The 20,577-nt window shown below is 42.3% G+C and overlaps 1 protein-coding gene and 1 long non-coding RNA gene across 3 annotated transcripts in view; one reads left to right on the forward strand and one right to left on the reverse strand.

Annotated features, from left to right (window-relative positions):
- ANKRD28 (ankyrin repeat domain 28) overlaps nt 1-225 on the reverse strand; it is a 207,522-nt gene extending 207,297 nt beyond the window's left edge. Inside the window, exon 1 of the mRNA XM_043474781.1 lies at nt 65-225. Within this exon, the coding sequence (XP_043330716.1) occupies nt 65-91 (27 nt within the window). The 5' untranslated portion in view covers nt 92-225. The remainder of the gene's footprint in view (nt 1-64) is intronic.
- A 386-nt stretch (nt 226-611) lies between these two features.
- On the forward strand, nt 612-20,170 carry LOC122445512. 2 transcript variants are annotated; one of them, XR_006270550.1, is made up of 3 exons: nt 612-1,103; nt 1,526-1,620; nt 20,111-20,170. It is a non-coding gene; the product is annotated as an uncharacterized LOC122445512 (long non-coding RNA). The 2 variants fall into 2 exon arrangements; XR_006270549.1 differs by lacking the exon at nt 20,111-20,170 and adding an exon at nt 8,989-9,383.
- The last annotated feature ends 407 nt before the right edge of the window (nt 20,171-20,577 follow it).

Genomic DNA, 20,577 nt, shown 5'->3' on the forward strand with positions numbered 1-20,577 from the left:
CTGCCGGCGCCCCCGCCCCGCAGCCTTTCCCTCACACGCCCGGGGCCCGCCGCTCCTCGCCTACCTGGTCGCGGAGTTTGAGGAACGCCATGGCGGTCGCCGCCGCCCGGCCGGCGCTGCCGCCTCAGGAGCCTCTCCAGCGCCCGGAGCCGGCAGGTCGGCGGCCGTGCGCTGAGGAGTCCGCGGGCAGGGGGGCGGCGCCGCTTCCCCGCCTCCAGCCGCCGCCGCCGCCGCCGAGAGGTGAGGAACCGGAGGGACCCGCCTCCTCCGCGAGGACTCCCCGCCCTCTTGCTTCCTTTCTTCCTCTCCCCCGTCCGCCGCCTCCGCAGCCGCCACCGCCTCACGCCCTCTTCTCCCGACACAGCCGAGCGGCCCCCGCGGCCCCGCCGCTCCAGCTCGCGGCCGCCGCGGCATCCAAACTCCACTCCACAATATTACCACCACCGCCCGCCGCGATTGGCGGCCGCGCGGGGGAGAGGCCAGAGTAAGCCGGGCGCCCATTGGCCACGCCGCCGCGCTCGCCCGGGGCCCCGCCTCCCGGACGGGGCGGGGCCGGGCAGGAAGCGGCGAGGGTGGGCGCGGAGCCGTGAGCGCCGGGCGGGGGGCGGGTGTGAGAGAGCCGCGCGGAGCCGGGGGAGGGGCGGCCAGGTGCCCGGGGCGCGCGCCCGGGGGCGCGGGGGGCGGAGCCCGGCCTGGGGTGCGGGTCCCGGCTCCCTCAGTGACTGCCCCCGGGCTCGCGCGTGAGGGGAGCCGGGCAGACGCCCGCCCCCTCACAAAGCCTGAGGAGGCGGCGGGGACGGGGTGAGGGGCCGGAAAGGGCGTGAGGGGTGGAGGGGCCCCCGGGTACTGCCGCCTTCCCGGGAGCGGCGAGGGCACGGGGGCCAAGCCGGCTCTCAGGTCTTTGCGTCTGGGCTTCCTCTGGGTGCACAACCCGAGGGAGCGAGCTGAGAGGTGGTCCCCGGGAGGCGGCTGTCCCTCCTCGGGGGCCCGCGCAGGAGGGCAGAGGCCGGAGGGAAGGGGCTGAGCGAACAGGCCGAGTCTGACACGTCGAAGGAGAAGGAGCTCTCTTCTCTCCGACCCCCGGCCCTCCGCACCTTGAGGAGGTTAGAAAAGGGGGCGTCCGGGGATGGCTGCCCTCCCGGGGGGCGCAGCACCCGTGGGCGGGGGAGGGAACGACGCCGCCGGCCTTCTGGGCGGAACGGCAGCATCTCTGCAGCCACGCTGGCTCTGGTCGCCCGAGTCTTTCTCTACCCCACAGTTCCAATCTGAAGCAAGGCGATGATGGTTCTCTCCCCCCAAAGCATCCTGCCTGGCTTGCATTTTTTTTTTTTTTCCGCCCTCTTTCTTCTTTCTCATCTGAAGGGTTTTGCCTCCCACTCGAGAGAAATCAATTTAAAAAAAAAAAAAAGGAAAGATGTGCTGGATGCATCCTTGGATGGAGGAGGAGAGGAATGACTCCCTCACCCTGCCACACACGCCCCCACGCCACCCCACAGCTCTGAAACGGCTTTTCTTTCTTCGGCAGTCGCACTCTGTTGCCATTCCAGGCTTGTGTGGGAGAAGACTGCTGTGCGCCTGTGTCTGTCCGCCCGGGCGACTCCAGCCTTCGGTTAATGAAAGGTACAGATGGTTAGAACACAAATGTGTGACGTCAGGCTTGGTTTTTGAAAGTTCTCGGTTCCCTGCATCAATTGTGTCTCTTGGGACGGACTTATTTAGAGGATCGATTTTGGTCTAATGGCAATCAGGAGAAAAGGGAACCTATGCCAGGAATGTCAGTGTCTTGTTACAGAAAGCTTCTTTTAGCTCCATAAAAAACGGAAAATACCAGAGTGCAAAACGGAAAGCGCCGCTGATTAATAGCCTGATCCTTCCAGTATTCTTTGACATACCAAAGCTTCGATTCTATACAAACAATTTCTTATCTAATGACATTTCTCATCATAAATTATATTTCCTACTTAAAATGGAGGGATTTGCACAACTGCGAGGTAACATGATGAAACCAAACAGCTCTTGCTTTGCATCCTCAGTACCTCTCCCCCTTCATCAACTCCTGCACATTAAATAGGGATACTGTTTGCCACCCAGTCTCTCCTTTCAGTTCAGTGAAGGTGAAGGAGTTAATATTGTGAAAACACTTGAGTTCTCCGAAACAGAGATGCTGTGGTAATATTACTGGAGTACTTTTGATCACAAGATGCCTTTATAAACAGTTACCCATGTGCTGTGTCCACTACAGAGTTCCTTGTCCAGGAGTGTTAAGAATTTACTCTCATTCACACACAAGCCTATTAAGACCTGTGGCTGTCTAGCCAAGAATTAATACATCACCCTCTCCCAGCAACCCACTCCCAATAATCTCTCTTCTAAGTTTAAGTTCTAGAATTTAAAAGCACAACAGGAACTTGATTAGGAGCAAGGCAAAGATTCACTTTTGGGAAAACAAATGCATTTGGAAGGTGAACAAAAATCATGGGTCAAAAATGCATTTTGATAGATTTTAGGCTTGAGCTAATGAAACTTTTCAGGGCTCTTCTGAAGTTTTCTAATTAATAATAGTTAATGAAAGTATTTTATAAGTCACCATCCCTGACAGCCTTGCAAATAGAAGGATCCAAACTCTCCTTATAGATAATGTTTAATATCCAGGTCAGGTCTAACCCTCCTCCACCCTAACCACCATTTAATTTGTGTCTTAATTTCACCATTTGTAAAAACTAAGCATAACATTATCTGGCCTACACATCTCATACAATCAAATAAGATAATGATATGAAAGGCTGTGGGAACTCTGCAGAACCATTCAAATTTAATGTTATTGTAGCAACTACATTTCCATTATCAGGACAAAGAGTAACAGTCATTCTGAAAAATAGGAATAAGAAATTATGTAATTTAGCAATAGGATTAAATAAGGGTTATATTCAAATTCTGACAGTAATTTTTATATCTTTATTATAAGGTTATTCCAGCCTCTATATATAAATATATATACCTTTAATATACCTTGTAATATATGTAATCTGCATATAAGTTAAATAAGCAAGGTAACAATATACAGCCTTGATGGACTCCTCTCCCAATTTGGAACCAGTCTGTTGTTCCATGTCTAGTTCTGACTGTTGCTTCTTGACCTGCATACAGATTTCTCAGGAGGCATGTAAGATAGTCTGATATTCCCATCTCTTTAAGGATTTCCACAGTTTGTTGTGATCCACACAATGAAAGGCTTTGGCGTAGTCAACGAAGTAGAGGTAGATGGTTTTCTGGAACTCTCTTGCTTTGTCAATGATCCAGTGGATGTTGGCAATTTGATCTCTGGTTCCTCTGCCTTTTCTAAATCCAGCTTATACATCTGGAAGTTCACGGTTCACGTACTGTTGAAGCCTGGCTTGGAGAATTTAGAGCATTACTTTGCTAGTGTGTGAGATGAGTGCAATTGTCTGGTAGTTTGAACATTCTTTGGCATTGCCTTTCTTTGGGATTGGAATGAAAACTGACCTTTTCCAATCCTATGGCCACTGCTGAGTTTTCCAAATTTGCTGGCATATTGAGTGCAGCACTTTCACAGCATTGTCTTTCAGGATTTGAAATAGCTCAACTGGAATTCCATCATCTCTACTGGCTTTGTTCGTAGTGATGCTTGCTAAGTCCCACCTGACTTCACATTCCAGGATGTCTGGCTCTAGGTGAGTGATCACACTGTCATGGTTATCTGGGTCATGAAGATCTTGTTTGTATAGTTCTTCTGTGTATTCTTGCCACCTTTTCTTACTATCTTCTGCTTCTCTTAGGTCCATGCCATTTCTGTCTTTTATTGTGTCCATCTTTGCATGAAATGTTCCCTTGGTATCTCTAATTTTCTTGAAGAGATCTCTAGTCTTCCCATTGTATTCTCTCTTTCTCTCTCTCTCTTTAGTCGCTCAGTCGTGTTTGACACTTGCAACCCCATGGACTGTAGCCCGCCAGGCTCCTCTGTCCATGGAATCCTCCGGGCAAGAATACTGGAGTGGGTTGCCATTTCCTTCTCCAGGGGATCTTCCTGACTCAGGAATCTAACCGAGCTCTCCTGCATGGCAGGCAGATTCTTTACTGACTGAGCTATGAGGGAAGCCCCTCCCATTCTATTGTTTTCCTCTATTTCTTTGCATTGATCACTGAGGAAGGCTTTCTTATCTCTCCTTGCTATTCTTTGGAACTCCGCCTTCAGATGGGTATATCTTCCCTTTTCTCCTTTGCGTTTAGCTTCTTTTCTTTTCTCAGCTATTTGTAAGGCCTCCTCAGACAGCCATTTTGCCTTTTTGCATTTCTTTTTCTTGGGGATGGTCTTGATCACTGCCTCTTTTACAATGCTACAAACTTCTATCCATAGTTTTTCAGGCACTCTTGTCTACCAGATCTAATCCCTTGAATCCATTTGTCACCTTCACTGAATAAGGGATTTGATTTAGGTCATACCTGAAAGGTCTAGTGGTTTTCCCTACTTTCTTAAATTTTAGTCTGAATTTGGCAATAAGGAGTTCGTGATCTGTGCCACAGTCAGCTCCTAGTCTTGTTTATGCTGACTGTATAGAGCTTCTCCATCTTTGGCTGCAAAGAATATGAACAATCTGATTTCAGTATTGACCATCTGGTGGCGTCCATGTGTAGAGTTGTCTCTTTTGTTCTTGGAGGAGGGTGTTTGCTATGACCAGTACGTTCTCTTGGCAAAACTGTTAGCCTGTACCCTGCTTCATTTTGTACTCCAAGGCCAAATTTGCCTGTGTTTGACTTCCTACTTTTGCATTCCAGTCCTCTATGATGAAAAGGACATCTTTTTTGAGTTTTAGTTCTAGAAGGTCTTGTATGTCTTTATAGAACTGTTCAATTTCAGCTTCTTCAGCATTACTGGTCAGGGCATAGACTTGGATTGCTGTAGTATTGAATGGTTTGCCTTGGAAACAAACAGATGATTCTGTCATTTTTGAGATTGCACCCAAGTACTGCATTTCAGACTCTTTTGTTGACTGTGAGGGCTACTCCATTTCTTCTAATGGATTATTTCCCACAGTAGTAGATGTAATGGTCATCTAAATTAAATTCACTCATTCTGTTCCATTTTTGTTCACTGATTCCTAATATGTCATTGTTCACTCTTGGTCACCTATTTGACCACTTCCAATTTGCATTTATTCTTGAACCTAACATTCTGGGTTCATATGCAGTATTGTTCTTTATAGCATCAGACTTTACTTCCATTACCAGTCACATCCACAACTGGGCATTGTTTCTGCTTTGGCTTAAACTCTTCCTTCCTCCTGGAGCTAGTTCTCCACTCTTCTGCAGTAGCACATTGGGCACCTACCAGCCTAGGGAGTTTATCTTTCAGTGTCATATCTTTTGGCATTTTCATATTGTTTATGGGATTCTCAAGGCAAGAATGCTGAAGTGGTTTGCCGTTCCCTTCTCCAGTGGACCACATCCAGAAGTCATGTCTAAAATGATGGAAGGAAAGATATCATATAGATGTGACCACCTGGGTAATGGCTGTGAGCTAGGCAACCACACCCAAGTTTACTTGCTGTGCTATAGTGTGGTGGGTATTTACCAGCACTTTACATGGCTTATGTCCTTTAAATTTTTCAGTAACCTTTTAGGGTTAGGAAACTGGGGCCCAAAGATAGGGTGTGCCCTTAGCAGGGCCTGGATATACAAGGACCTGGAAAGTCAAAAGCTTCCTAGTTTATGTTGTAGGAGATAGACAACTACTGATAACTTTTGAGCAGATAATCCTTATATTATAAAAGGATTTTTATGATGAACCTGAAATATATGGAAAATGCATAAAAGAAACTGCCAAAGCAGCAAAGGTATGTTCAGGGACCTGGAGCATAGAATGGGAAGACCTCATATACATATGAAAGAGTTTCTGGAGATGGGGAAATAAAGCATGAAGGAGAAGCAGCCTCCATAGCAATAATCTGTGAGAATTTGTCAGACTTAACGAGAAATGAATTATCAGATCAAAGGAAGATGCTTAGGCTCAAGTGGCATAATTTTTTTTTTAATTGAGACCCATACATAATAGTGAAATTAGAGAATACCAAAGACTTGGTCTTTCTTACCAAGTAAGAAATGTGCAATGATACCACTGAGAAAAGTGAACTTATTTAAAAGGAATGACAGCCATCCTGTTAGCAAATTTATTAGCAACAATTGGCTACGGAAGACATTGAAAGTGTCTTCAGTGTATTGAGAGTCCATTACTGAGTAGCTAGAACTCTATTCCTAGCTAAACCATCTTTCTCAAGAGGAAGAACAGAATAAACACATTTTTAAAATTTAGGACTCACAGATGGTCATTGAAAAAAATACAAAAGAATACACTCCAACATGAAAAAAGCTGAACCCAAAAGGAATAAGTAAGTGAGTGGGAGAAGGAAGAATAAACAAATAAATCAGCTAATATCTTGGTTAATCTAAATCAACAGTATTTTTTTAAAAGACTAGTATTTGAGAATTTTAAAACCCTGTGAAATTAAGTTATTAGCCCTTCAAAATGTGGTGAAAAAAGTTAGTCGCACTGTGCCACTGTCTGACTCTGCGATCCCATGTGCTATAACCAGCCTGGCTCCTTTGTACATGGAATTCTCCAAGCAGGAACACTGGAGTGGGCTGCCATTCCCTTCTCCAGGAGATCTTCCCAACCCAGGGATTGAACCTGGGTCTCCTGTGCTGCAAGCAGATTCTTTACCAACTGAGCCACTAGAGAAGCCAACATGTGGTAGATGATGGCAGAAAGGACTTCTGAGTTAAACATGACTTTTTTTTATTCAGAAGGAGTAAAGTAGTCTTAAATTTTAGACTTTGAGAAGCTACTACATTAGTAAAAGTTTTTTGTTTCAAACAATGAAATCCAAGCAAGAATTTCTTAAATTGACCTTCAGCAGCTCCGACTCACTGGGAGAGCTGAAAAAACAAGCTTGGGCTGAGCTTCTAGAAAAAGTGCTCTAAATCATGCAATAGGGCTGGTGTGATAAAGATACTGCTGCTGTTCCCAACAAGCACCAAATGCTAGGAGCTCAGTTTCTCCTCATCTGCTCCTGCCATCAGCATCAATGCCAGATCTGTGTCAGAAACTTAGTCTTGCAGTCACTGCCACCTCCACAAGCTGGATGTTGGCCTCTTCCTACACCAGGACAATGGGAGCCCCATGCAGAGCTTATATCCTTACATCCTCCCATTTCCACTGGTGCTTCCGGTTAGCAGGTCCAGTGTCATAGGCCTGCATCCTAGCTGCAAGGGAGGCAGGGAATTTGAGTTCTCAATTTTATACTGAGGAATAGGTATCTATAACCAGGGAATCATCCCAAATATAAAAGGCTATTTAAAAGGTTATGGCAGCCTTGAATATGACAGGATCCACTAGTGATATACTTACTAAACCTAGAAGGAGATTCACCAAAATAAGAGAAATAGAATGTGTACCTTCTAAACCTATAGAGAGAGGAAAATAAAATGACCTAGAGAAAAGTCCAGGTTAGCAGACAAGAAAGAAAAAAAAGCAAATTAAAATTAATGATAAATAGGAAACTCCAATTATATTGTAGAAAAAGGTCCAAGTATATTATTAATCACAAAAAATATATATGGTTTAGGCCTGTCTTTTAAAAAGTAACAACACCAAAAAGAAAAAGTTGCTCAGTCATGTCTGACTCTGCGATCCCATGGACTAGAGCTCACCAGGCTCCTCTGTCCATGGGATTTTCCAGACAGGAATACTAAAGTGGGTTGCTATTCCCTTCTCCAGAGGATCTTCCTGACCCAGGAATCAAACCCAGGTCTTCTGCATTGCAGGCAGTTTCTTTACTGTCTGTGCCAATTGGATCCCCAAAAGCAACAACAACACAACAAATCATTCAGACTGGATTTTTAAATAAAGAAACCCAACTATATGCTGTTTGCAAGATACATGGTTAGAACATAGAAGAAGTTTGAGGAAAGGCAATTAAAGAAACCTATATACCAAGAAAGTACTAACCAAAAAATTGTTCTTCTAATAACATTAATACCAGTTATAATTTAAGCAAGAGGGTTAATTGAGATAAAGAGGTGATGTATAGGAATCATAAAAGGAACTACCCCCCATGATATATTCATAAACTCATGTGCACTTAACCACATAAAGCAAAATTTAATGGGACTTCATAGAGAAATTGGCAGATGTACCATTTAAAAACTAACAATCAGGCAAAGCATTAAAATATCATAAAATCAATAAGCTTCATACCATGTGAGATAACATAATCTACAGGAAAAAAATAGTTCATGCTACTACTCCAAGACACTAAATATTGCCATTTTACATGTAGACTTTACCAACATACAGGAAGAAAAATGCCTTTTGTTTGTTATGTTTCACAAAGAAACTGAGAACCAAGTATAACCAAGATTAGTGATGACCAAGTCCTTGCTCAGTCATCTTGTCTTCCAAACCAACCTTGGACCTGTCCAGTTCTTTGACAAGGGCAATTATTTCAACAACAGGGCCCTGGGAGCCATTTCACTGCATCAAAAGCTCTTCTGAGGGGGTCTCTGCTTAACTGCCTTAATTATCTCTCTGCTGGTAATTGCTCCACTATGGTTGAAATACATGGAAAATGCATATAATAGACTGCCTGAGGTAAAAATATACAGTTGTATACAGTTCAGTCACTCAGTCATGTCCGGCTCTTTGCAACCCCATGGACTGCAGCACGCCAGGCCTCCCTGTCCAACACCAACTCCTGGAGCCCACAGAGTTTGATATAAACTCTTAAAAACCAAGCAAGCAAATATTTGGACCAAAAAAAAAAATGTTTTAACTCTCAAAGGAAATATTTGTTGTTTAGTCACTTCGTCATATCTGACTCTTTTGTGACCCCATGAACTGTAGCCTGCCAGGCTCTTCTGTCCATTGGATTTCCCAGGCAAGAATACTGGAGTGTGTTTCCATTTCTTCTCCAGGGGATCTTCCTGACCCAGGGATCAAGCCTGCATCTCCTGCATTGTCAGGGGGTTTCTTTACCACTGAGCCACTAGGGAAGACCTTAGAGGAAAGTAGACTGCAACATTAAATAAAATTTGAGTGACAGAAATATGAATCCTTTCTTCTATTTTTCTGTATTGTGCATATTTTATTTGATGAGGATTGTTTGAGTAGTTTACAGATATATTGGCGCTTCATGATTTCATTACTTCATTGGAGTAAAAAAGGCATGAGATGTAGAAAATGGCAACAGAAAGTGTGACTGCATCAATAAGCACATTAAATGCGATTGGACTGAACACACTACTGAAAAGGCAGATTTTATCAGGGTAAATAAAAAAGCAAGATCTGACTCCATGTCAAAGGTCAGCAAGAGACACACTGAAATTCAAAAATATAAGTAGATATAAAGTAAAGGATGGAAAAGATACAACGTGTAAGAAACAGACACAAGAGAATGTAATGGGTACAGCCACTACAGAAAACAGTACGGAGGTTCCTTAGAAAGCTGAAGAGAGAATTACGGTATGATCAGCAACCCCACTCCTGCGCATATATTCAGACAAAACGGTAATTCAAAAAGATACATGCACCCCTATGTTCATAGAAGCACTCTTCACAATAGCCAAGACATGGAAGCAATCTAAATGTCCATCGAGAGATGAATGGATAAAGAAGATGTGATACATATATACAATGGAATACTACTCAGGCATAAAAAAGAACGAATAATGCCATCTGCAGTAACATGGATAGACCTAGAGAGTCAGAAAGAGACAAATACCATGTGATATCACTTATATGTGGAATCTAATATATAACACAAATGAACCTATTTACAGAACAAAAACAGACTCATAGACATGGAAAACTGACTTATGGTTGCTAAGAGGAGGGTTTTGGAGGATGGTTGGAGTGGGAGGGTGAGTTTAGCTAGGTAAGCTATTATTTATGGAATGGATAAACAATATGATCTGACTGAATACATTTTGATAAAAGGTTGAAATATCTAGAAGATGTAGCAATTGTAAATATATATACATCTAAGAACCAACTCCCAAAATGTATGAAACAAAACCCAGCAGAACTGAAAGGAGAAATAGACAATCAATAACAGAAATTTCAACAACCTACTTTAAATAATTGATAGTACAACTTTAGAAGATTTTAACACTATAAACCAACTTGTATTAACTAGTATTTATAGAACACTCTACTCAATAATCACAACATACACATTTTTTTTCAAGTGCACATGGAACATTATAGGATAGACCATATACTGGAGTCCAAAATAAGTTCCAATAAAGTAAAGAATATTGAACTTATACAAAGCATATCCTCTGATCACAATGAAATTAGAGATCCATAACAAATGAATCTGAGAAAACACCACAAATTTGGAAGCAGCACCCTGCTAGAAAACCAATGAGTTAAAGAAGAAATTGCAAGGAAAATTGAATAAGTTGGACTAAATGAAAACAAAAACACAACATATCAAAAGTTATGGGATGGATCTATAACAGTCCTTAGAGTGAAGTATATAGCTTTAGATTCCTATATCAGAAAAGAAAAAAAGTCTTAAAAATCTAAACTTCCCCCTAAAAAACTAGAAAACAAAGAGCAAAAGAAACCCAAAGCAAGGAGAAGGAGTGAAATGATAACTGTTAGAAAAACAACAGACAAAAAAATTTTAATTTGGTCCTTTGAAAAGATCAACAAAATTGGCAAATCCTTAACTAGACTGACTAAGGAAACAAGAGAAAAGGCACTAATTATCAACATCAGGAATACCAAAGGGTATTGCTACCAACCCTACAGAAATTAAAAGTATTACAAGGGCATATTATCTGGAAACCGAAATGGCAACTCACTCTAGTATTCTTACCTGGGAAATCCCATGGACAGAGGAGCCTAGAGAGCTATACAGTTCATGGGGTCACAAAAGAGTCAGACCTGACTGAGCAATTAAACAAGGGAATATTATTGACAACTTGACACCAATAAATTAAAAAACTTGGATTAAGTGAACAAATTTCTAGAAGTACACAAAACCAACTCAAGAAGAAATAGAATATTTGACTAAACATACAGGTAAAAAATTTTAATTGCTTTTGAATGTGGTGCTGGAGAAGACTTTTGAAGTCCCTTGGACAGCAAGGAGGTCAAACCAGTCAATCCTAAGGGAAATCGGACCTGACTATTCATTGGAAGGGTTGATGCTGAAGTTCCAATACTTTGCCCACCTGATGTGAAGAGCCAACTCACTGGAAAAGACCCTGATGCTGGGAAAGATTGAGGCAGGAGGAGTAGGGGGAAACAGAGGATGAGATGGTTGGATGGCATCACCCAGTGGACATGGGTTTAAGTGAACTTTGAGAGATAGTGAAGGATAAGGAGGACTGGCATGCTGCAGTCCTTGGGGTTACAGAATCAGACAAGACTAATCAACTGAACAAAAACAGAAATATATTGAATTAGTGATTTAAAATCTCACAAAGAGAATCTCTCCCCTAGATGGCTTTACCAATGAATTTTATCAAATGTTTAAAGAAGGAATAGTACTCAGTTCAGTTCAGTTCAGTTCAGTCGCTCAGTTGTGTCCGACTCTTTGCAACCCCATGAATCACAGCATGCCAGGCCTCCCTGTCCATCACCAACTCCCAGAGTTTACTCTAGCCTTTCATAAACTCTTTCAGAAGACAAAAAAGAGAACACTTTCCAATTTATGAGGCCAGTGTTACTCCCAATACCATAGCCAGACAAAGACATCACAAGAAGAAAAAAAAAAGCTACAGAACAATTCTTCATGGACAAATATTTAAAAATTCTTAACAAAATATCAAATCAAGTTCATTAAAATATATATATGTATGTATAATACATAAAAATTATATATAATATATAATTCCATATATAATTATATATATATATGGTTTCCATATATATATATGGTTTCCCTAATGGCTCAGTGGGTAAAGAATCCACCTGCAATTCAGGAGACACAGGAGATGCAGGTTCGATCCCTGAGTCAGGAAGATCCCTTGGAGGAGGAAATGGCAACCCACTGTAGTATTCTTGCCTGGAAAATCCTATGGACAGGGAAGCCTGGTGGGCTACAGTCCAAAGGGTCCCAAACAGTCAGACATGACTGAGTGACTAAGCACGATATATCTATATTCATTCACCCAGTTGTGTCCAGCTCTTAGCAACCCTGTGGACCATGAACCACCCAAGATGGGTGGAGTCATGGATGGGTCATGGTGGAGAGTTCTGACAAAAATGTGGTCCCCTGGAGAAGGGAATGGCAAACCACTTCAGTATTCTTGCCTTGAGAACCCCATGAACAATATGAAAATGCAAAAAGATAGGACACTGAAAGATAAACTCCCCAGGCCAGTAGGTGCCCAATATGCTACTGCAGAAGAGTGGAGAAATAGCTCCAGAAGGAATGAAGAGTCTAAGTCAAAACAGAAACAATGCCAATTGTGGATGTGACTGGTGATGGAAGTAAAGTTCAATGCTGTAAAGAACAGTATTGCATAGGAACCCAGAATATTAGGTCCATGAATCAAGACAAATTGGATGTGGTCAAACAGGAGATGGCAAGAGTGAACATTGACATTTTAGGAATCAGTGAACAAAAATGAACTGGAATTGGTGAATTTAATTCATATGACCATTGTATCTACTATTGTGGGCAAGAATCCATTAGAAGAAATGGAGTAGCCCTCATAGTCAACAAAACAGTCTGAAATGCAGTACTTGGGTGCAATCTCAAAAATGACAGAATGATGTTTGTTTCCAAGGCAAACATTCAATATTACAGTATTCCAAGTCTATGCCCCAACCAGCAATGCTGAAGAAGCTGAACAGTTCTATGAAGACCTACAAGACATTCTAGAACTAACACTCAAAAAAGATGTCCTTTTCATCATAGGGGACTGGAATGCAAAAGTAGGAAGAGATACCAGGAGTAACAGGCAAATTTGGCCTTGGAGTACAGAATGAAGCAGGGCAAAGGCTAACAGTTTTGGCAAGAGAACGCACTGGTCATAGCAAACACCCTCTTCCAACAACACAAGAGAAGACTCTACACATGGACATCACCAGATGGCCAACACCAAAATCAGATTGATTATATTCTTTGCAGCCAAAGATGAAGAAGCTCTATACAGTCAGCAAAAACAAGACCGGGAGCTGGCTGTGGCTCAGATCATGAACTCCTTATTGCCAAATTCAGACTTAAATTTAAGAAACTAGGGAAAACCACTAGACCTTTCAGGTCTGACCTAAATCAAATCCCTTACGATTATTCAATGGAAGAGACAAATAGATTCAAGGGATTAGATCTGATAGACGGATGCCTGAAGAACTATGTACAGTGGTTCATGACATTATACAGGAGGCAGTGATCAAGACCATTCCCAAGAAAAAGAAATGCAAAAAGGCAAAATGGTTGTCTGAGGAGGACTTACAAATAGCTGAGAAAATAAGAGAGGCAAAAGGCAAAGGAGAAAAGGAAAGATATACACATTTGAATGCAGAGTTCCAAAGAATAGCAAAGAGAGATAAGAAAGCCTTCCTCAGTGATCAGTGCAAAGAAATAGAGAAAAACAATAGAATGGGAAAGACTAGAGATCTCTTCAGGAAAATTAGAGATACAAGGAAATATTTCATGCAAAGATGGACACAATAAAGGATAGAAATGCTATCGACCTAACAGAAGCAGGAGATATTTCCCAGCATCAGGGACTTTTCCAATGAGTCGTCTGTTCACATCAGATGACAGAAATACTGAGCTGCTGCTTCAGCATCAGTCCTTCCAGTGAATATTCAGGGTTGATCTCCCTTAAGATTGACTGGTTCGATCTCCATGCTGTCCAGGGGACTTTTAGGAGTCTTCTCCAGCACCTCAGTTAGAAGGCATCAATTCCTTGGCGTTCTACCTTCTTTACTGCCCAGCTCTCACAACCGTACATGACCACTGGGAAGACCATAGCCTTGACTGTACAGACCTTTGTCAGCAGAGAAATGTCTCTGCTTTTCAACACACTGTCTAGGTTTGTCATTGCTTTCCTGCCAAGAAGCAATCATCCTCTGATGTCATGGCTGCAGTCACTAGCCACAATGATTTTGGAGCCCAAGAAAAGGAAATCTGTCACTACCTCCACCTTTTCCCCTTCTATTTGCCATGTAGTAACGGGGCTGGATGCCATGATCTTAGTTTTTTTATTACTTAGTCTTAAGCTGGCTCTTTCACTCTCCTCCTCCACCCTCAACAATAGCCTCTTCAAATCCTCTTCGCTTTCTGCCATTAGAGTGGTATCATCTGCATATCTGAGGTTAATGATGTTTGTCCCCCTGTCTTGATTCCGGCTTGTAACTCATCCCGTCTGGGGTTCCTCATGATGTGCTCAGCATATAGATTAAACAAACAGCATGACAGCAGACAGCCCTGCCATACTCATTTCTTGATCTCAAACCAATCAATTGTTCCATACAGGGTTCTAACTGTTGCTTCTAGACCCGCATACAGGTTTCTCAGGAGACAGGTAAGATGGTCTGATATTCCCATCTCTCTAAGAGCTTTCCACAGTTTGTCATGATCTCACTCAAAAAAAGCTTTACCATAGTCGATGAAACAGAAGTAGATGTCTTTCTGAGATTCCCTTACTTTCTCTATCATCTAGCAAATGTTGGCAATTTGATCTCTAGTTCCTGTTACTTTTCTGAACCTAACTTGGATATCTGGAAGTTCTTCATTCACACAATGCTGAAGCCTAGCATGCAAGATTTTTTTTTTTTTTTTTTGCATGCAAGATTTTAAGCATGACCTTACTAGTATGGGAGATGAGTGCAATTGTCCAATGGTTAGCACATTCTTTGGTACTACCCTTCTTGGGAATTGGGATGAGGATTGACCTTTTCCAGTCCTGTGGCCACTGCTGGGTCTTCCAGATTTGCTGACATAATGAATGCAAAACCTTGATGGCATCATCCTTTAGGGATTTGAGTAGTTCTGCTGGAATTTCATCGCATCCACTAGCTTTATTAACAACAGTGCTTTCTAAGGCCCACTTGACTTCGCACTCCAGAATATTTGGCTCTGGGTGACTAACCACCCCATTGGAGCAATCCAGTTCATTACAGTCTTTTTTTATCCAGTCCTTCCTTGTATTCTTTCCATCTCTTCTTGATCTCTTGGGCATCTACTAGGTCTCTACCGTATTTATCCTTTATTGTGCCCATCTTTGGGCAGAATGCTCCCTTGATGTTTCCAATTTTCCTGAAGAGATCTCTGGTATTTCCCCCTTTGTCGTTTTCTTCTCATATTAAACACTTCATTGAAGAAGGCCTTCTTATTTCTTCTAGCTATTCCTTTAGTTGAAACTCTTTAGTTGAATTCCCTCTCTCCCTTGCTTTTTGCTTCTCTTTGGTCTTCCACTATTCATAAAACCTCCTCAGATAACCACCTTGCCTTCTTGCTTTTCTTTTCCTTTGGTATGGTTTTGTTCACCACCTCCTGTACAAGTATTACAGGCATCTGTCCATAGTTCTTTAGGCACACTGTTATCTAGATCTAGTCCCTTGAATCTATTCATTACCCCTACTATGAATTCATACAGGATTTGATTTAAGTCATACCTGGCTAGCCTAGTGTTTTTCCCAGATCTCTTTAGTTTAAGCCTGAATTTTGCTATAAGAAGCTGATGATCTGGGCCACAGTCAGCTCCAGGTCTTGTTTTTGCTGAGTGTATACAACTTCTCCATCTTCAGCTACAAAGAATGTAATCTATCTGATTTTGGTATTGACCATTTAGTGATGTCCATGTGTAAAATTGTCTCTTGTGTTGTTGAAAAATAGTATTTGCTATGACTAGTGCATTGTCTTGGCAGAATTCAGTTAGCCTTTGCCCTGCTTCATTTTGTTAGCCAAGGCCAGACTTGCCTGTTACTCCAGAGATATCTTGATTTCCTACTTTTGCATTCCAATCCTGGATGATGAATAGAACATCTCTTTTTTGGTGTTAGTTCTAGGAGGTCTTCTAGGTCTTCATAGAATTGATCAAGTTCAGTTTCTTCAGCATCGGTTGTAGGGTCCTAGACTCAGATTACTGTAATGTTGAATGGCTTGCCTTGGAAATGAACCAAGATCATTCTGTCCTTTTTGAGGTTGTACCCAAGTCCTGTATTTCAGACTGTTGTTTATGAGGGCTACTCCATTTCTTCTAAGGGATTCTTGCCTGCAGTAGTAGATGTAATGGTTTTCTGAATTAAATTCACCCATTCCCATCCATTTTCATTTGCTGATTCCTATGATGTCAGTGTTTATTCTTACGTGAACTCTCCTCTGCTCTTCCCCAGTAGCATACTGGATACCTTTAGACCTGGGGGACTCGTCTTTGAGTGTGTTATCTTTTTCACCTTTTATGTAGTTCACAGTGTTCTCACGGCAAGTATACTGGGGTGATGTGCCATTCCTTCCTGCAATGGATCACCTTTCATCAGAACTCTCTGCTATGACCCATCCATCTTGGGTGGCCCTGCAGAGCAGGGCCTCAGTGATCCATGAAGGGGATATATACCATGACCAAGTTCGATTTACTTCAGGAATACAAGGTTAGTTTAACATCTGGAAATCAAATTACCAAATAGTTTAACATCTGAAAATATCAAATTATTTTGATAATGTCAAATAGAGTTTAACATCAACATTAAAATATACTTTATACATATATATATATATATATATACACACACACACACATACACACACACACCATGAGTCAGTTGGACTTATTTCAGGAATGCAGTTAGTTTAACATCTGAAAATCAATGAATGTACTATACTGTATTAATAGAATACAGGACAAAAATCACATGCACATGCACTACAAGTAAGGAAATATGAACTCAGTGAACCTGAATCTTTTCTACGGGACAGTAAACATGCCTGTGAGCTTTCTTGATGGGTCAGCAGTAAAGAATCTGCCTGCAATGCAGGAGACCCAGGTTCTATCCCTGGGTCAAGAAGATCCCCTGGAGGAGGCCATGGCAACTCACTCCAGTATTTCTTCCTGGAGGATCCCATGGACAGAGGACCCTGACAGGCTACAGTCCACAAGGTCTCAGAGAGTAGGTCATGGCTGAAGTGACTGAGCATGCACGCACAAACATGCCTGTCCTTTGCTCCAGAGAGGGACTTTACCTTTATTACAGTGACCAGGAAGCTTCCCTGATGCTGGTTCCAAAGGAAGACACTGTTCCTATCCCCAAAGCTTTCCACTCTACAAAACATCCTTAATAAGATAGCCTGGAACAAAGGCAATGTGAGACACACGGAAAATGGTCTAAACAGAAAATGTAGCCATAATTAAGAGCACAGATACTTCATCCATCTTGCAGCATGGAGGTTGGGAGAGTAGAGAAGATGAGATAATTGGACAAGATGTTGTTAGCTCTCTTTTTAGTTTTTTTTCTTCACAGTGTCTCAGTAGATGAGAGTATCAGATAAGAGGGAGGACTGGGCATAGGGAGTCTGGAAGACTGAGAGAGGGTAGACAAAGGAAATACAGTTACTGGGTACTACCCAGGGCCCTCCTGTAATTGATGGTCATAAATTTAAATAAAGTCACAGTTATGACTGTTTTAACCAGATTTGTTCCATTTCTAAAATCATGGCATCCAGTCCCATCACTTCATGGGAAATAGATGCGGAAACAGTGAGAGACTTTATTTTTGGGGGGGCTCCAAAATCACTGCAGGTGGTGATTGCAGCCATGAAATTAAAAGACACTTACTCCTTGAAAGGAAAGTTATGACCAACCTAGACAGCATATTAAAAAGCAGAGACATTACTTTGTCAGCAAAGGTCCATCTAGTCAAGGCTATGGTTTTTCCAGTAGTCATGTATGGATGTGAGAGTTGGACTATAAAGAAAGCTGAGCGCCAAAGAATGGATGCTTTTGAACTGTGATGTTGGAGAAGACTCTTGAGAGTCCCTTGGACTGCAAGGAGATTCAACCAGTCCATCCTAAAGGAGAACAGTCCTGAGTGTTGATTGGAAGGACTGATGCTGAAGCTGAAACTCCAATACTTTGGTCACCTGATGTGAAGAGCTGACTCATTTAAAAAGACCCTAATGCTGGGAAAGATTGAAGGCAGGAGGAGAAGGGGATGACAGAGGATGAGATGGTTGGATGGCATCACCGACTCAACGGACATGGGTTTGGGTAGACTCTGGGAGTTGGTGATGGACAGGGAGGCCTGGTGTGCTGCTGCTCATGGTGTCGCAAAGAGTCAGACACGACTGAGTGACTGAACTAAACTGAACTGTTCCACTTCTTGGGTGTAAGGACAAAGTAGGCAGAGGACTGGTGTTAACCAGGATTGTAGTTTTTCTGGGCAAGCTTGATAGACAAAAAGTAGATGCACCCAGAGAAGAGAAGACAGTGGTGGCCCAGGGAGTGGAGGCTGAATGAAGAAGAGAGTGAGGAAAGGAAGGACAGTGGAAAATGAATGGGGCTAAAGGACCAGAGCTGCTGATGTGGCTGGACGGTGTTTGGAGTGCAGGTATTAGAATACGTGAACTAGGAGACAGGAGGTGGCGGTCAAGTAATGAAGTGCTTAAAGTCGAGGTTTCAGTTCAGTTCAACCGCTCAGTTGTGTCCGACGCTTTGCGAACCCATGAATCACAGCACGCCAGGCCTCCCTGTCCGTCACAAACTCCTGGTGTTTACTCAAACTCATGTCCATAGAGTCGGTGATGCCATCCAGCCATCTCATCCTCTGTTGTCCCCTTCTCCTCCTGCCCCCAATCCCTCCCAGCATCAGGGTCTTTTCCAATGAGTCAATTCTTCGCATGAGGTGGCCAAAGTATTGGAGTTTCAGCTTCCGCATCAGTCCTTCCAGTGAACACCCAGGACTGATCTCCTTTAGGATGGACTGGTTGGATCTCCTTGCAGTCCAAGGGACTCTCAAGAGTCTTCTCCAACATCACAGTTCAAAAGCATCCATTCTTTGGCACTCAGCTTTCTTTATAGTCCAACTCTCACATCCATACATGACCACTGGAAAAACCATAGCCTTGGCTAGACAGACCTTTGTTGGCAAAGTAATGTCTCTGCTTTTTAATATGCTGTCTAGGTTAGTCATAACTTTCCTTTCAAGGAGTAAGCATCTTTTAATTTTATGGCTGCAATCACAATCTGCAGTGATTTTGGAGCCCAAAAAAATGAAGTCTGACACTACTTTCACGGTTTCCCCATCTATTTCCCATGAAGTGATGGGACCAGATGCCATGATCTTAGTTTCCTGAATGTTGAGCTTTAAGCCAATTTTTCACTCTCCTCTTTCACTTTCATCAAGAGGCTTTTTAGTTCCTCTTCACTTTGTGCCATAAGGTGGTGTCCTCTGCATATCTGAGGTTATTGATATTTCTCCCGGCAATCTTGATTCCAGCTTGTACTTCTTCTAGCCCAGCGTTTCTCATGATGTACTCTGCATATAAATTAAATAAGCAGGGTGACAATATACAGTCTTGACATGCTCCTTTTCCTATTTGGAACCAGTCTGTTGTTCCATGTCCAGTTCTAACTGTTGCTTCCTTACCTGCATATAGGTTTCTCAAGAGGCAGGTCATGTGGCCTGGTATTCCCATCTCTTTCAGAATTTTCCACAGTTTATTGTAATCCACACAGTCAAAGGCTTTGGCATAGTCAATAATAGATGATTTTCTGGAACTCTCTTGCTTTTTCGATGATCCAGCAGATGTTGGCAATTTGATCTCTGGTTCCTCTGCCTTTTCTAAAACCAGCTTGAACATGTGGAAGTTCACGGTTCATGTATTTTTGAAGCCTGGCTTGGAGAATTTTGAGCATTACTTTTCTAGTGTGTGAGATGAGTGCAATTGTGTGGTAGTTTGAGCATTCTTTGGCATTTCCTTTCTTTGGGATTGGAATGAAAGCTGACCTTTTCCAGTCCTGTGGCCACTGCTGAGTTTTCCAAACTTGCTGGCATATTGAGTGCAGCACTTTCACAGCATTGTCTTTCAGGATTTCATTTTTTTCTTATTATTTTTTTTTTTTTTTCTTTCAGGATTTGAAATAGCTCAACTGGGATTCCATCACCTCCACTAGCTTTGTTTGTAGTGATGCTTCCTAAGGCCCACCTCAGTTCACATTCCAGGATGTCTGGCTCTAGGTGAGTGATCACACATTCATGATTATCTGGGTCATGAAGATCTTTTTTGTACAGTCCTTCTGTGTATTCTTGCCACCTCTTCTTAATATCTACTTCTTCTGTTAGGTCCATACCATTTCTGTCCTTTATCAAACCCATCTTTGCATGAAATGTTCCCTTGGTATCTCTAATTTTCTTGAAGAGATCTCTAGTCTTTCCCATTCTGTTGTTTTCCTCTATTTATTTGCATTGATCGCTGAGGAAGGCTTTCTGATCTTTCCTTGCTATTCTTTGGAACTCTGCATTCAAATGGGAATATCTTTCCTTTTCTCCTTTGCTTTTTGCTTCTCTTCTTTTCACAGCTATTTGTAAGGCCTCCTTAG

Source organism: Cervus canadensis, chromosome 7, assembly GCF_019320065.1.
Source record: "Cervus canadensis isolate Bull #8, Minnesota chromosome 7, ASM1932006v1, whole genome shotgun sequence".
Taxonomy (NCBI): domain Eukaryota; kingdom Metazoa; phylum Chordata; class Mammalia; order Artiodactyla; family Cervidae; genus Cervus; species Cervus canadensis.